We start from the raw sequence: 18,145 nt of genomic DNA on the forward strand, positions 1-18,145 counted from the left end.
GGCATCTGGTGTGTAGATTGCAACCAATTCTCACTCTTCGTCTCACCCTCCCCTACAAGGACCACTAAAAATGCAAAATGCCCTCTTTAGAGACAGTGTTTGGTTTGTCCTTTTTGGACTACGATAGAAACATGGCGGTACAACATGGCGGACCCCGTGGAAGAGGACCTGCTCCCTCTGTAGATATGAAACACTGAATTCAAGATAACAAAACCACAATGATTCATAGTTTCAGGTGACTATACACTAACACAATGCATTTTAAATATTGCTTTGTATTTCTTTTACATCTCGTCTCAATGTCTTTTTATGTGTTATGTAAAGCACTTTGAGCTGCCATGTTGGTGAAAGGTGCAATAAAAATAAATGTACCTTATATTCTGGAGACGATAGAAGACAAATGGTGGCACACAGTGTGAAGATGTAGAAAGAGAACATCATGTGAATTCAGTGGAGTGTTTATTTCTGTTTGGCTCAGAAAGTAATAAAAAGGTCTAAATGGCTGTGTTGTTTTTGTACAGCGCGGTAGGATATTAATATATGTGCAAAATGCAGTCATGAGTTATTATGAAACATTTTATCACAAGAAAAAAAAAACTGTGAACTACATGTTTCATAATAAATAAATTCACCCGCCTCTTCATCTTTAACAGCGGGTGAGACTGGAAAATAACCTCCACAGAGCTTTTGAGTAGGTGGGTTTGCAGATACTGCACAATGATTGCTTTGAAGTGCCCTTGGAGCTTCTTGCCAGAGTGTTGCTGTGCAGACCTGCTACCTTCAGGCTATAACAGAACTGGAAAGACAAAACCATAAAAACACATGCAAACTCACACACACATAAACGCACGCACATATAGAGAAACAGACAGACAGTCAGATTCATCTCTGTAGACGGGGGATGAGTCATCCTCTATTCCAGGCCCCGACTGTGACCCGGCCGGGTCATGTAAACAAGACAAGGGAACTGAAAACCTAAATATGGGGGCCGCAAATACAGTAACTGTAGGAAGAGACGGGCAGCTGAGGTTTCAACCAGTGAGACGAAGTTAAAGGTCTCGACAAAATGCCTGTTGCGAAGGAAAAGAAAAATGCCACAACATGCACACATGCCCTGCAGTCTGTGTGGAATGTAGATTGGTGGGATGGGTGGGCAAATGTTACTGGAGCACAACCCCACCTCTCCCAACGATCTGCATCTGTTCAGCCTGTATAGACATGTGCTCAGCTGTGCATTTGTGAGTGTGACTGGTGTGCGCTCAGCTGTGAGTGTGTCATTGTGTGCATGTGAGTAAGGAACAGTAGGCTGTGGTCTGCTTTTGTGCATGTGGGGACATGTGTTGTCTCTCTTTCTGTGTATGTGTGTGTGTGTGTGTGTGTGTTTGTGAGTGTATTGGCCCAACAGCGGGGGGACTAATGTGGCATTCTCCTGCTGCCTCCATCGCCTGGTTCGTACCTCAGCTGTCCCAGTGGACCGAAGCCAGACGACACTCATAGCTCTGGTGTGTGTCTGCACTCTGTGACCCAGGACTGTGTGTGTTTATAGTTGAATGTGCGTGTGTGGGTGACCGTATTGTCCGTTCCAAGCACAAAAAAAAAAGAGGCTTGTGTAAATGAAGGAGTGAAGTACAGAGGACCCTGCGTCGGAGCGCTGTGCAGTGGTGAGTCACAGTTCTGGTTGAATCTTCAGTCCAGACAGCACGAGTTCTTCTGGTGGATCACGACACAGCTTGCAGTGACATCAAACGAACCACATGAAGAATTCTTTTATAACATGCAAATATGTGAACAACAAAACATCATAGAAGTACTGCCAGCCCTCAGGGGGAACAGAGGGTTTTCCAAGACACATCAGTCACTCTGTCACCGGCCTAAATACAGGTTGAGTCAGTGTGCTGTCACATAATGTACAGCATGAACGAAGAAAAGTACAAAGTTCAAGTTAGAGTATATTTTGACAGACCCTTCCAGGCCGTTGTGGTACAAGCAGAATCGACTTGACATATCTGCATAATGCAATGATACAGGAGCCTTCATGTTTTGTTCTGTTTTGTTGAAGAGCCTACAGAGGCTCTTTAATATATCGATCAATTCATTTCACGGGCGTAATGATCCGAATCATAGCCAAAACTTAAAGCCAATAGTTTAGGTAGACTACTACAAATATATACAATAACAAAACAACAGTTGTTTCACCTAAGCCCTCAGGACCCACAGACCATATTCAGATGGCAGCCATTTTGCCTCTAACACCATGGGTGGGAAGTTCAAGTGTGGTACCAGACCCCGAGGCTGTGTCCAGAATCATTCACTACCCACTACATAGTGGTCTATATAGTGAGTTCGCCATTTTGTAGTGCTGTCCAAATGAATAGTGAGATTTATTGTACCCAGTATAGTTGACTCAGTGTCTCCCACAATGCATCGTAAAAAGTAGTGTACAACTGATGGTCACCAACTAGACAGGAAAAAACAATGACTCAAGCCATGTCCAAAAGTGTTTTTTCAATTGACTGATGAGCTCACTACACAGTCCTCTATATGGAACAGCCTGTGTAGTGAATAGGGAGCAGTGAATGGGGTGAATGAGGTGATTTCAGACACAACCCAAATCCTGTAAGCATAGAAGAATCTGTCAAATTGTCGTAACTTCACCACTTTCCGATCAACACCTGGAAAGACAATAGGAGAGACATCGGGCCACATGTCAAGGTAAACAACTATATGCAAACAGCTAACATTAGCATTCAACCACTTCCTAGCTAACATCGCCATTAATTCTAAAATATCAACACATATCTTGGACACATTTATTTAAGCCTGAGTGAAACACACTGGATCCAATTAAAGTCATGCTAGCAAGGAAATGATTGAATGCTAATGTTAGCTACAGGGTTATCATCTATGTGCATATCTCTTTATCTTTTTATATTGGTTTTATTTGTGTGTGTTATGGCATGCCCATGCTTTGTAATTTTAAACTTTCGAATTTCTTTTAACTATTGAAGTTTTTAAAGGCGTTACTCAAAACAAGGAGGGGAAGTTTATCACTATGGTAACCACTAACAGTTGCTAACTGTAGCAGCTGTTCACTAGTTAGCTCAGTTTCGTGTGCAGCTAGTGGATCTGACTAGGAGCTCAGGAAGTGTTGGTGTTTACACCGCTAGAACAAGAGCTTTTGACAGGGACGGGACAGGACTAGCTGGTTAGCATGCTAACTTCAGTAGATATCTCTGCAACAATACACAACAATAAACTATCTTCACATTCTGTTACTGATTTTGGTCAATTTTGAATATTTCCGACTAAAATTCTTAGATACTGCACATTTAAATGCAAGCTGAAATCTATTTACAGCATCTTTTAATGGAGTGGAGGCAGAAGTCTCAGCGTACCTCAACAACTGGGCTCATCAACTAGCACTAAAAGTGGCCTGCCTCTAACCTAAACCTAACCCTTAGATCCAAAAAATGTCTATACAAATGGGTATCAACTGACTCCAAATGGCTGAAATGTGCACTTAAACACTTTCTGGAGGAACAATTTTGGCCCTGACAGTTGGTCAGATTTCACCTCTGATCCATCCCATTCACTTTGCAAGCCTGCCTCTAACCAAACCCTAAACCTAGATCCAAGAAAATGTCAATACAGATAGGTACCAGCCAACTCCAGATGGCCTGAAACATGCTCCTAAACACTTTCTGGAGGAACAATTTTGGCCCATTCACTTTGCAGGCCTGCCTCCAACCCTGACCCCAGATCTGAAAAAGTGTCCGTACAGAGGGGCGCCAGCACGCTCCAAACGGCCCGAAACACGCTCCTAAACACCCCCTGGAGGAACGATGTTGGCCCTGACACTTCAGTTTCACCTCTGATCCATCCCATTCACTTTGCAAGCCCACATACTGAAAATAGAGTTTTTGCTGTTCAGACTGGCCCATGATTCGTCTCAAAGTGTCTTGACAACAGCTGACTGCAGGTTCAGTATTTAACTTATCACATCTGGTCACAGGTATCCATGTGACAACGACAACAACAACATTGAGGGAATAGACCGACATATAGTTAGATGTTTACGCTTTGAGACAAACATGGAGCAACAAGCAGGTCGAGATGTCTTAACCACCTCGGTAATCAGAGAGCTGTCACCACTCAGCCCCTCCTCGCCCTCGCTCACAGCCAGAGATCCTGCTGTGGCTCCATATGGTCTGAAGGCTTAGACTGGTTCTCATAGGAGAGAGGCGACGAAGAGGAGAAGGGAAACGCCATCGTACTTCAGAGAATAGAAGTCAGTGTGCCAGAGGGGATGTAGGGACGTATGAGCTTTAGACCATATGGTCAGAAGGTGACTGGATTGGTGTCTAATGGGATTGATCTAATCTGCTTTTACATTAGGAGAAGGAGAGAGAAAGACAGGCATTTTAATCTTGATGACAACTAACTGTAGTGTAGTTAGAAGGCAACTTGACAATTTATAGGACAAATGGATCATTGTTTAAACATCTTTTTTATGACACCAGTTCTAATGATATAAACGGCCTTAGAACAGCGTCACTACTGTATGGAGACAGATCAGTAGAATGAAATAAAGTCACAGCTACTTTACTTTAAGGCTCACCAGACAGGACGATATCGGCCTCCTCTCACATGTTGTTTACTTGCTTGTTTCAATCTGATCTCACAGTAATTTGAATAAACATGCTGCTGTTGGAAACAGTGAGGAGCCCATCCCAGGCTGATGATGAATAACCATACCCACGTCATTTAACACCAACGTCCTTCATACTTTTGAGATCAGCTGGCGTTAAACAGCTGGCCTAAATTCCCCAACACACTCCCAAACCACCCTCATCTACCTCTCTCTCGTCTTCCTCAGCAGGCGATGTTGCCGAACCGGTTCCTCCTCCCTTCTCCTCCTCCTTTTGCGTGTTACCTGAGTTTTTCTTCCCTCAGGGCACCGGTGTGCAAGTGTAAACATCGATGAATCATCAGTGTCACAGGAGATGATCAGTCTACCGTCAGTAACACCACCTGAAAGTCAATCTTCTCTTGCTCCTTTATTGCTGGTAATGTTCTCTTAGATGTACATCAGTTCGGTTACTCATAGAGAGGACGCAGGGCTGATAGGGTGGTATAAGGGGAAGGAGCATTCAAAGTACTTCCACTGAAATCATCTTGAAAACAAGACAAATATGGCAGGTGCAAGGGCAGGAAACTAGACTTGTTAAGTTGTCTTTAAGTCCCCACAAAAAGTACCAGATATGTCGCAATAGATCTCTCGGAAACCTTCCTAGGATGACAACACTGAGCACCTGAGCTCACTTACTGACTGGAAGTGACATCATTACACACCCAACAGCAGGGTAGACGCAGCTGCAGCTATAAATTAACAACAATAGCAACTATTGTCAACCCTTGCTCATTAGCTCGCTGTAAACAAACCTATACCCATCATTAATTCTATCAGCTGCAGCTGTGTCGACCCCGCCGTGACACTTTCAGTCAGAAAATCCAATCAGCAGGAGAACAAATCAGAATTACTGTTACATATCGTGTCTGATAACTGTTTACAGTTATCAGACACTTGAGTGTATTGCTTTTTAAGACTATATCTAGATCATTTTAAAACAAATGTATGACTGATTTTTGGATGATAGGTCTTTTTGGTATGTAAAGGTATGTAGTATGTATATGGGTACCTTTCCAAATATATACTGTCTCCGGGTACCAGACTCTTAAAGTGAATCCTTTTTAAAAGGGCACTATGTAGTTAAGACCTTTTTTAAACAAACTTAAGAGTGATTTTTGTCATTCAAGCATTGCAGGTAAGTATAAAGGCATGTAGTGTATGTGGTTTTTAGTACATTTTAGTACTGAGTAAAAAGGCAGCATTGGGTTCAGTGGTAGCCTTAAAGGGGCACTATGTAGTTTGAGAAGAAAATCAAACTCAGAATTTGAATATTTACAGTATTAATGAGGTAATAATACAAACTCAGAAATATTCATTTTTTCCATAACTGGATAAACAAGCTGTTCTCAGAGGAAAAAAAGGTCCCCAGAAAAATGTTTGAAGCTAGAAAGGCGGCAGGGTCCGCCAAATATAAACAACAGTATGAAACTGTGTTGTCCTTTAAGGTCAGTTTGTTTATTCAGCTTATTCAGTCATGAAAACAAAGAGAGTTTGTTTATTTAGAAATAAAAAAAATCAGTCAAAGATCTTCTTTTCACACAGAAGAGCTTGACTCATTTTGACAAAAGAAATAAAAATGTTTGTGGCAATAAGGACCTCACAAATTAAAATTTAAGACTGTTTGATCACTTTAAAAGGTCTAATGTTTATAAAATTAAATTGAGCTGCTGTATCTATGTTTCACTGTCTGGGAGTGTTAAGTCTGCTGTGGCCTAATTAGCACTTCTAGATGTACTTAACTTGGATGTTTGAGAGTTTTCACACGTACGTTACACACTTTGTTCAGTCTATCCTTTACTTTTCACAACTTCCATGGAAGTGCATAATAACAAGGCAGTGTCAGTATCACACGCTGCCTTGAAGTTGTGTCACAGGCCACTGACTCATCAGCCTCCAAGTCAGTGTTCACTGAAACCTTATCGCAGACTGAAATCCAATTCACTTTAGGGTGATTCACTGTACAGACTAAAGCAGGGGCAGTTTGGAGACAGACTGCTGTTTCATAACACAAGCCCCAGGTGTCAAGTAGCACAAACAACACTGTAACCGCTGGTTACAGGAGCTTCAGGTTGGACGGTAAATGAGGAACAATGACCTGAGTTAAAGTTTCTTTTTAACTGTCGTCTCAGCAAATCTCAGTTTTCCTCAGGACTGAACTCAGAATCAGATTAAAAGAATTATTTTGAATCTTATCTGGCTCTCTGTTGACAGTACATAACAGATTTGGAAGATATGGTACATAAAGGCAGTTTTATCATCATCAAAAAAGATGTGTGTGGCAAAACGGAAATCAGCAGCAAGGCAGCAAGTTTCAGTTAATAATCATTTTTATTTTCTTTAGAAAAAGAAACTATCACAACTTTATTTGGTTACTGTACAGTTTCTCTTCTCATAGTCACTCAGTCTGATAACAGGTTGTGATTTCATGCTGGAACACCAAACACCCTCCTACTAACGCACACCACTAGTACAACATGACAGTATACGACTTTCTCTTTTTCCACTTTTGCATTTTACATCCTCTGATATTCTGGACTGGATCGCAATAGAAACCACTCCTATATTTAAAAAAAAAAAAAATTGGAGACAGAGTAGAAATCCCTGACATTTTCACTTCAGAAACGCGGGACAAATGAAAGAACTCTTCGAGCGGTGTGGTCCGTACAACATGCACCTGACGTGTTTTTCTGTGTGCGTGTCTGTGTGTGTGTGTGCGCGCACGCGTTTAGGACAGCACCATAATTCACTATAAATGTGTGTGTGAGTTTAAGAGGTTCCCTGCCCTACATGAGAGAAACGAGAGAGAGACCGTGGGGGGAGGAGAGAGAATCTAGGTCAGATTGTGGAGCATGCAGACCCCCTTCGCACAAACGCTCGTATACGCATTCTCTCGCTCTCGGTGGACAGAACTCGCATGCATGTTCATCCATACTCGGGACAGAGGACTGGAAGTGGAACACAGTTAATATAAGATTAAGGGATGTATCAAGTATGTCTCCCTGAGAAACACTTCTTTCTTCAGTACCATAAAAACCCTCCGTTGTCACTGGCACGTCCTGTCAACACTTCTACACCGCCCCCTGAAAGAAAAGAAGAACTTGGCTCATATTAAACATACCGCCCTTCATTTTACCCCATGATCTTTCTCACCTTCCTTCCATCGGATTAATGCACCACTGCCAACAATCACAGCAGCCAATAAAAGGGGCGTGGGCGGGTGACAAACTTTTACTTTCCAAAGCTAACTTTCCACCCCACAGGTGCTCGTGTGCAATGACTTGCAGCTCCTCCTAAACATATATATCAGTCAATGTGAGCCAGCCTCACGCAAGCCAGTCTGTGAAGTACCGAGTGTGATGGTGACACCTTTGTGACAGTTCGAATGGAGCTACTGTCCTCCTCACCCCCGTCCGCTTTTCACCCAAATGGCGGAGCTGGGGGGAGGAGGGGAGGCTGTAAATAGGTTGTCCTACGCCCTCTTAACGTCTCTCACAGTAGCACCACAGAGCTAAAGCACACACACATACTAATGTCACATATTGAGCTGACATGCACGCACCAGGGAAGGTAGAAAAAGAGCGCCATTAGAAAAGACAAAGAAGTGAAGACTTATTGCTAAAGAAAAGTTTTCCTCATTTGTCACAACATAATGCCAATCCCTCATTATCACCTGTGTGAAGGCCTGTATTTATGTTGTACATGTGAGGGATAACTGTCAGTGTGCAGGGCCCAAACACTCGAGCTTGATTCTTTTGTTTCCTAATAAATTATGTCAGCTGAACAAATCTTTCCTTGCTAACCTGGTAAGAGTAATCTCTGTAGCCCTTTTCAAGTTTCACTCATATAAACACGTCCCAAGGAAGGGTGGCGTCCTCTGAGTGTTAAGAAAGAGTGCGAAGTGAGGCAAGTGACAGTGCAGGTGTGCTTGAGTGTGTTTGACAAAAAAAACACAACGCTCACGTGAGAACACACGCCGGTTAAAAACATTTGCTCATTTACGAAGCTGTCCACTCACACAAGCATGTTTTCAAAAAGCATTATCTAAATCAAACCTCATCAATGGCTGTTTATAGAAATTCTACAGCCGCTCAAGGAAATCCTCTGTATAAAAACATTTTTTTTAGAGTGTTTTTAATTGTCTCTCTCTCTCTGTTCAGCTAATAATAAAAACCAGGAACTGGGGTGTCGACACCTCTCAGTAGAAAACAAATAAAAAGCAACCAAACAAGTTTTAAAACCTAGGCTCCACTTACTCCTGTACTCTGACTCCTCCTGAGGAGTTCAGAGGAGGAGGAGGAAGTGGAAGGAGAGAGGAGATTACAGGACTCTCTCTCTCTAAGAGACAAGTTTGGGTAGGACCGTGCGAAGAGGTATGGCCTCCCCAGAATCTCCCATCATGTTGCTCCTCAGTTTGTTGTTGGCAGCTGTGGTGCCTAAGCCAGGCCCTCCTTTGGCCAGGATAGAGGGGAACGAGGTGCTGTGGTGCTCGGGGAGCCGTTTCACCGTGGCCCCTGGGCTCTTATCGGTCCCAGGTAGGGGCTTGGGTAGGCGGCGATACAGCCAAGGGTGTCTGAGGGCCTGGCTGGGGGTGAGCCGAGACGAGGGGTCCCAGTCCAAACACTTCTTTATGAAGTCAGAAAAGGTGGGGTCCTCGCAGCCCTTGAGCGCGGCGCTCCACTCCTTGCTACCTGGAGGACCTCTCATCTTCCCACGCCGTGAGCGAGACCCCGTCAGCACAGTGGCCCCTGTGGGCAGGGTGTTGGCTCCGCAGTAGCGAGGATGGCCCTTGGAGTTGATGAAGTTCTTTGCCCTTTTGGCCTGCTCCAGGACCTTCTGCGGAGGCATGCCCAGCAGCTCCATGACACAGGCCAGCTGGTCGCCCTCGTCCTCACCAGGGAACAGGGGGTAACCAGTCAGCAACTCAGCCAGTATGCAGCCGAAGCTCCACATGTCAATAGGAAGGCCATAACGTGAACCGAGGATCACCTCCGGAGCTCGATAGAAACGAGACTGGATGTAGGTGTACACCCGCTGGTGTTCAAAACAGCTGGAGCCAAAGTCAATCACCTGGACAGGAGAGGAAAGAATTGTACGAATGAACTTCAGATGTACAAACCATGTTACAGGGCTTGTACACAATGAATGTGCGAGGTGTCCTACCTTGATGCCGCTGCGTCCCTGCTGTTTGAGCAGGATGTTCTCTGGCTTGAGGTCACAGTGGATGATTCTGTGCCTGCTCAGGGCTTCCAGGCACTGCAGGATAGAGTGTGCAAACTTTCTGACCAGCGGCAGGCTGAAGCCCTGGAACTTGTTGCGCTTGATCAGCTCATACAGGTTCATGCTCAGCAGCTCAAAGGTCATGCAGATGTGGTTGCGGAAGGTGAAGTTTTCAAGCATGTGCACGACATTCATGGTGCCGTTACGATCCTGCTTGCGCAGGTGCTCCAGGATGCGGATCTCCTCCTGCGCCTGCCGGTGGAAGCGCTTCTCGTTGCGCACCATTTTCAGAGCCAGGTGCTGCTGCAGTTTATGGTCGTATACCTTCGCCACCTGGCCGAAGCTTCCTTTACCAATAATCTAAGGAGGGAAAGAAAGAGGGAGATAAAAGCCGAGTTAGCAACAAATCAGATACATTATTAGTTTTACATGCACATAACTGTGATTGTGATAGCCTACAATCACGTCTCTGACCTTGAGGAACTCGTAGCGGTAAGCCAGGTGGTCATGGGGGACATGAATGTATCCGCCCTGTTCATCATCATAACCACAGTTGTTGTTGCCTCCAGCTACAGCAGGCCTCTTCTTGGCATTGGGTCCCACAAAGTAGACATCTGGGTAGGAGTGGATCTCTGTGTGCTCCAGGGTGGTCAGCTGAGATCGGTACAGTCTCAGGGCCTGGTCAGGAGTGAGAGGTCCACACAGCTTCCCACTGTTCCCTCCATTCACAACACCGTGTGAGCCTGAAGATTCACTGGAGCCCTTACTGGATTCAGTGCTGTGGCAAACCAGTATGACAGAAACATGGTGATGAACAACTCAAGCTTTTGAGCCACACATCTTGCTCCGAAAGACGTTTTAAGAAGACGTTCTCACCTGTCTACACTGCGCTCCTTGGACAGGCTGGAGACCGGGGCAGGTTTACTGGGCGTCTGACCAGTGGTCCCACTGTTCTGAGTGGTTGCTGTGGTTATGGCGTTGATCTTTCGGTTGTTGGTGGAGTCTTCATACAGGTACTTGACCTTCAGCTGGCCACCTCGCACGGTCACCTGATCCCTCATTACAGTCTTGTTACTGACAACCTGTTAGAGAAAATGGTAGAAAAGAAATTCTTTAGAAAATCCTGTCAGTAAACACGCCACTGAAGCTTACTCAGTGTGTGAACAAGGTGTGTATGTTTACACAAGACTTGTCGCTTATTGTGTTGTATGAATGTATTCAATAGAATGAAGAGAGGGCACATATCAGGGTCTACTTAATATAATATATAATAATTAAAAAAAATAATTAGGTGAAGGAAATGTGGAAAACATATCACCTCCTGGATGCATCTAATCACACATCACCACTACACACTGCCATGGAATGAGTGCTGAGACAAGTTCATGATTCATGCCACAAACAAAAAGTAGTCTGCAAATAAGAGATCTAGGTGAGGTTGTGTTTGATGCTGGCCTAATATCAACAGCTAACATCAGGGCAGAGATGAGACTAGCAGGAGGTGAACCAGCAGAACTAGATCTAGAGCCGGTTAGGTAGGAAATTCAGAACAACAGGCCCACCCCCAAAATGTAACTCATGCAAAACGACCCACATCCGCTGCCTGCTTGCACAAATTACTTCTGATTGCATTTCTTTCTGAACTAAACAATCACAGTACATTTTGTTGTTCCTTTTAAACATATTTGCCCACAAACTTTCAAAGTGACAGATCCACCTCTCCATGGGACGACCCGTTAGGTTAAAAGAGTTTCAGGAAATCTCTACAGAGACTTGCTCTCGCCTGCCAATAAACAGCTTCGTTTCAGCAACCCCAGGAATTCATTCCTCCTCGCTCTCCGTCTCTCCCTCTCTTCTCTCGCTTACCAGCGGAAAGAACCCTCCACAAGATTATGGAGCACAAGGGAAATGACAGTCATTAAAGTTAGATTATACTCTTAAACTGCAGAAGCAATGTGGCTCTTAATAACTCAGCGCGGCCTTCCTATATACAGACACACTGAAGAGGCATATTTACAGTCTAGCTGTCTCTGTCGTATTTTAATGGCAGTGTAGCGAGGGGACATTTTCCCTGATGTTTTCTTTTCTCCCATTAGATCGCTATGCTGCCCCGTGGAGCTTCTGGCTTCGGCTCGTACACACAGCTGAGCAAGTCAACGGCTGAAACCGTGTCAGCTGATAAAGACGACACAACTAGGAAATGTTCATTAAAAGTAGGTGTTGACACGTTGCACTGAAAGAGGACTCAGCTCAGAGTGTGTTTGTGTTGTAAGTTTGAGTCCTAAAATAGAAGAGGAATGTAGGATGGGTTTCCATACATGTAACCATATAGTCTTTACTTATTACAACAGCCCTGCTGCTGACCCAGGGTCTCATGCAGCTGTTGTCCCGAAGCTGGACTACAAACACACTGAATGTCATTGATTGAGCCCCTTCACCCACAGACACAACTGCGGGCATAAAAAAATAAATCAAAGCTTCCTACATGTGGAGCAACAACTGTGATGGATTATTGAGTGACCGGGCAGGGGGCGTGGTTAGAAAAAAACAATGAAAACAGTGACCGATGATGGAAATGAAAACCAGAGAGTTTGAATCTTCTTAACCACCAGGTAATACCGAGGGTGGAGAGTCCTCTGTGAGCAAATCTGCATGGTGCAACAGATGGAGAGGAGCTAATCTCTTTGCTGTCAGAGGAACACATAAGCGTGCTTCTCTACAGCACACGCTCACAGAGTTGCACAACTCAACACATGTAGACACACATCAGCAAATCACAATCATGCATGGATATAAGTTGGGTCACAGACTCAACTAAATCGATGTCTGCAGTAGTGTTGACCCGAACTTTCCACTCTCTGACTCTTTAATGCTGTATTATGACACGTATCTAAGTGCTATTACAACTTATTTTATCAGGTTGTCCCTTCCTGTAACAGAGAACAGGGATGACCTCAGTTTATTACTTTAATAGAGCACAAAGCAAGCTGCAGAACAAGCTGAACTGGGGCGAGCACGTTCAACAGAGGATATTACCTCTGTGAGCATGACAGAAAATACAAAAGGAAAAGGGACAAGACTAGAATAGAAAACTAGGCCTAACCTCTGTGCGAGCCCACTGATGGCGGATTACAATGAGACAGAGGAAGGGGAGGAAGGGGAGGGGGAGAATGTTGATTGGCGATTTTGTTTGTGGGTCACATTTTCAAGCCCAATAAATCTTTACAATATATCAAACCGGCCTTTTTTTCCCCTCTGCTGGTGGAGTGTCATTGTCTGTGTGTGCGCATTTTCTGCCAAAGGGGCTTTTCAGAGAGGGAAACGTGGCAGAAAGGTACCTCACCAGAGCTGCCGCTCATATCTTTTAGATGTTGATAAATCTATTCATCCTTTAACTTAAAGAGTTCAAAGAAAAACATGCCCATCACAAGATGTTACCAGATCTCAAAGTGATGTCGTAACCATGCAGATCTTGTCTGACCAGTCTAAAGTGCTATTTAAATGATATGAAAGTAATAAAGCAGCAGCTACATGATCAGGAATTTATATCTGGGTCAATCTAGTGAAGCATATGACCTGCATATCATCACTGGTATTCCCGTGAATGTGCATGACTACACACAGACCTGCAGATGAAAGTGGTTTGTGACTGGTTCCACTGTCGAATCTTTGATCCGAGCAGATGAGGTTAAATGGGTTAATCATATATCAAGCAAATGAAGACTTTAACATACATCAATAAACTGCAACATCACGTTAACTGTATGTAAGGCTGGTTGGACGTCTGTATTAACTTTGTCGGGAGACACAAAATGGCTACAGACAGTCTTGTATCTCCTCGGGCAGTCAATCAATATTACTCACGTGACCACATGTTATTCTTAGGGGCATAAAACTTGACTGAATTACAAAGGTTGGAGATAAGAGATAAGAGACAAGCTACCCACTCTGCCAAAAAAGGCTGACGGCGAGAGGGAGGGGTGCAGATGTGATGAATGGGAACAAGGCTGTGAGGGGAATCTCTCTCTGAGGAACAGGATGTCTGGAGACAGAGTGTGCTTCAGCACAGGAAGTACGGCTTTACTGGCTCCGTGCACGCGCATGTGTGTGTGTGTTTGTGTGTATACTTACTGTGTGTTTGGGCATGGGGGGCAGCCCAGACGGACTGTTTGTATCCGCTTCGTCTTTAAGGATGTGGTCCGTCCTCATGTACGAGTCATACAGGCCGTCACCATGCCGTGCTGAAGGAGACAAAGATGGACAAGATAAATCAGCGTGATAATGTGGAATTATCAAATCTGCGACAGAGACGCGCTCTGGGATAAAGGCCGAGGATGACGGCTAAAGAATGCAATCTAATCTGCACACAGGCGCACAATTGTTTGTTTGTTCAATCCAGGTAAAGTCCCATTGATTATTTCATCAATCAACCCACCGCTGGTTCTCTTGAGACTGACACAGTCTGGTATGATCCAGCCTCAGAGAGACCGCCCCACAACACTGGGCTCTGTCGCCCAGTGGGGATGCACATCGTCATCCACAACATCCTTACCCACATTTACTATGAAGAGGCTGTTATAAGCAGATACATCTATTGTATCTATTGTGTCCAATGCATTGTATCCGAGGCCAGAGCTCCAACCTGACCAGCTTAGATGGGGCTTAGGGCCGCAGATCGCTAGCGCTGCAAGTGGTATTATTGGCCTAATAGGGGCAACAGATGCCCGTGTGACGACAGCATCTTTCCGCCTGCCCATCTGTCCATTCAGGTCGAGTCATGTCGTGCGCACACCAGGTGTGCTCAGAAATAGAGCTCATATGGAAGGATGCGGGTGCTTGTCATTCAATAGTGCTGCTTGTGGGTGCTCACCTCCATGGCATCGGGCCAAACACCTAATGTGAGATGACATGGAGAGTAGATGGACGAGGGGAGCATTCGGGACTGTAGGAGGAAGCCAGTTACTCAAATGACAACCCTCCATCGGCCGGCTGTTCTGCTCATTTAGCTTACCCACTAGTTGCTACTTCAATAGAAGTAAGCTGCCAGTATTAATCTCCGATAGCCTGAAGAGTAGCCTGTTAGCATAAGCCATTTAGAGAGCTATTGTGTTGGGTTAGCTCATTAGCAAAAGCCCAAAACTGTGGCAGGTTTGGTGTTCTCTCCGATTAGCCCCTGAGAGTGTTGTAACCACGAGCAGGTGCGTCAGAGCCCGTGTCCCCAGCTCGTCAACAGAGCAGCGCCGGGACAGATTAGACCTGCTGCCTGGAAACAGATGCATTAGACCTGCACAGCACAGCAAACAGAGGCATTAGGGCTCCACACACACACACACACACAACACTAGCAAGCACAGACCCCCATTAGCCCTCTGCAAACTCCTAATGACTCAGTGGGGGCTCTGCACTTTCTGTACTCTCCTGGAAAGCTTTCCTGCAGAGGAAAGAAATTAAACAGAGCCCAAAACCCGTGTGTGACCAAACATCCAGCTGGAGTTCAGCTCTCCACGGCCGAGGGGAGAGAACAAGGTTCAAGCAAACAGACATACATGAGATCATGTGTCATAAAACGTGTGAGGGGGGGTGAAGTCACAGCCTTTTGCCCTCCTCTTCCGGATGTACACCACAGGGTGTATTTGACAAAGGCTTGGAGCAACTCAAACTTTTCCTACACCTTCTTGCTAGTAACCCAAACACACAACACTGAGGGGAAACTAAGACGAGGTCAGCAACAGCAAAGACAACAACAAAGAGGACAGTCACGGTCCAAACTCCACAATTAAAAGTTATTAATAGCCTACATGGCTTTGATTGCTTATCAGACTTTGATAAGAGGATAAATGATTAGGGGGAAGACATTATAAAAAAACAGCACACAGCTTCCTGGATCGTGCTCCAAAACACAAGGCTCGTGACTGAAATGGAGAGTTGCAGAAAGGAAAACAAGTTTACAGCCGACAGTCCCGAGACACGAGCCTCATCCGTCTGCTGTCCACACGGTGACACGACCTGACATTTAAACCAGGCCAGGACAGAAATGTGTCAGTCCAAGCCATTTCAGTCACAAGAGGATATTTATGTGAATGCCATGAGCTGCTGGAGGACGAAAAGCTAAAGCCACAAACAAATACGTGCTGGGGGACAGGGTTTCATTTCAACGTCTAATTTGCATTTAACAAAAAGACTGGGAGACAAACAGTCAGCGACACTTTGTTGTGGTTACCTGTTGCTATTGGGCCCTCTGGTTTTCTGCTTATTATCATCATGGTTGCAATTAAAATGTGATGCCAGCATCCGAAGTGGAAAAAATCCAAGAATTAAAAAAAAAAAAAAAGTGTAAAACAAGAGGTTCAAACTGGAGTCACGTTGCAAACTTAGCTAACAGCATTTACAACTTGGCTGTGCAGCGTTAGCAAAAAAAAACCAAAACAACAAAAGAGTCCGAGCAGCCTTGAGTTGTGGTTTCGGTTCAACTCACTCAAGCTGCTTTCTTCTCGGCTTTGACTGTAATTTATCCTCGCTTTATTAAAACCACGGGGTTGTGTGCTCGGTGTGCTTGCTCACACACTCGCCCCGGCTAACATTAGCCTTGGCTGCAGTTTGAAAAACCTGAGCAGGCGGTGGGGGGTCGTCTCCCTCGGTTTTAGCTAGCCAGCTAGCTCGAACAGCCACAAAAACACCCGTCCGCCGGAGAGCCGCTCCCTCTGTTAAAAATAGTTTGAGTCCAAATATTACAGCTTGGTGGTCTGAGCCGTGTGCCCCTCGCCTTTCTCTGTCGGTTCAGTGAGTCGATCCAGAGCACCATTCCCGTGCTTATTCCCGGTTAGCTGACTTTGTGGTTAGCAAACAACGATGCGAGCACTCGTCGAACCCCCAGGATCTCGTCCTCCGTCGGGACAGCTTGGGGCTGCTTCGCTCGTCTTCGGGGACGGCTAGCCAGAATAGGCTAGCTCGCTAGCTGCGCTCAAGTCCCATGTTGAGTGCTCGGACAGTCGGTGCATCGTGTTTGCAGCGGAGCTTCACCTGTACTCAGCGGAATAAAGCAGCAGTGTTTAATCCGTCTTCTCCGCGGTAGGAGTATCTTATTCGACGCAGCTGTGTGTTGTTGCTAAGGGCGTCTTCACTGAGGCTGGAGTCAGCAGCAGGCGAGCGGAGGGAGGGAGGGAGCGGGGCGGCGCTTAGCGAGCATCCAGACCAGACACACAGGCAGCGGGCAGGAGGCAGGAGGGCGCCCCGCAGCGTCCAGCTGGAGCTCTGCATGGGAGCCAGCGTCAGTGTGCTCAAGCAACATACTGTAAATCTCCTCTGAGTGGTAAAGAAAGGATCCCAAAGGCCATAAAAAGTGAAGGTATAGTGTACAAGTATTACTGTTGTAAAAGTGAAGGTCACACATACAAATAGTACTTGAATAAAAGTCTCAAAGTAGTAGTTTTTTTTATCCAGTTGAAGATAAATTGATTTAAAAATGCTACTTTGGCTCTGATGCAGCATGCAATCTGCAAAGTAACTAATAACTGAAGCTATCAGATAAATGTAGTGGAGTGGAAATGAAGTGCCAGAAAAGGGAAATACATAAGTAAATAAGTAAAAGTACCTCAAATGTACTTAAAGTCAGTAAAGACTGTAAAGTCATATTTGAGTAAAAGTAAAGATATAGTGTTGAAATATTACTTAGGTAAAAGTGAGAGTCATCAACATGAATGGTAGTTGAGTAAAAGTCTTATCTGATATCAGCTATCAAAAGTCATTATCTGGCAATAAATGTACTAAATATCAAAAGTAAAAGTAAAATGATGCATATATTTACATGCATGTATATGCTGAATACTATGGGTCAATCGATAATAGGCCTGGACGATCCAATTTTCTCATTATTGGAATCAGTTGTTTATTTATCTGATTGCCAATCAAATAAATGGATATAAAATGTAATACTTTGACTCTGGTAACTAGAGAAATAAATAAGTTAAGTTATCGAATAAATGTAATTGGGTTAAAAGTACAACGTTTGCCTCCAAAATGTAGAGGAATGGAAGATTAAAGTAGCGGAAAAGTGTGAATTATATACCAGGTTATGAAAAGTCTTCCTGGCTGTCAACTCATTGAAAGTAATTTCTGAAAAGTAATAAATGATTGCATCGTCAGTTATGTAGGCCTGTGTTGGTGAACCATAAAATCTGTAGTTATAAATCTTCATGATCAACACAGGGTAATAATCATTAAGCCTGCAGATGTAATTGT

The 18,145-nt window shown here is 44.6% G+C and overlaps 1 protein-coding gene across 3 annotated transcripts; it reads right to left on the reverse strand.

Moving 5' to 3' along the window:
• Positions 1–6,999: 6,999 nt before the first annotated feature.
• On the reverse strand, positions 7,000–17,076 carry dyrk3 (dual specificity tyrosine phosphorylation regulated kinase 3). Of its 3 annotated transcripts, none has more exons than XM_084348420.1 (6): positions 16,928–17,076; positions 14,039–14,148; positions 10,784–10,989; positions 10,382–10,685; positions 9,851–10,267; positions 7,000–9,757 (listed from the first exon to the last, which is right to left on the reverse strand). In XM_084348420.1, the coding sequence occupies exons 2-6, from the start codon at positions 14,114–14,116 to the stop codon at positions 9,026–9,028; spliced, it is 1,737 nt and encodes a 578-aa protein (XP_084204546.1). In that variant the 5' UTR covers positions 14,117–14,148; positions 16,928–17,076; the 3' UTR covers positions 7,000–9,025. The 3 variants fall into 3 exon arrangements, with proteins under 3 accessions (XP_084204546.1, XP_084204545.1, XP_084204547.1); XM_084348419.1 differs by having other exon boundaries at positions 16,128–17,076; XM_084348421.1 differs by lacking the exon at positions 16,928–17,076 and adding an exon at positions 14,343–14,699.
• Between the last annotated feature and the right edge of the window lie 1,069 nt (positions 17,077–18,145).

This window comes from Pagrus pagrus (assembly GCF_965226575.1).
Source record: "Pagrus pagrus genome assembly, chromosome: 3".
Taxonomy (NCBI): domain Eukaryota; kingdom Metazoa; phylum Chordata; class Actinopteri; order Spariformes; family Sparidae; genus Pagrus; species Pagrus pagrus.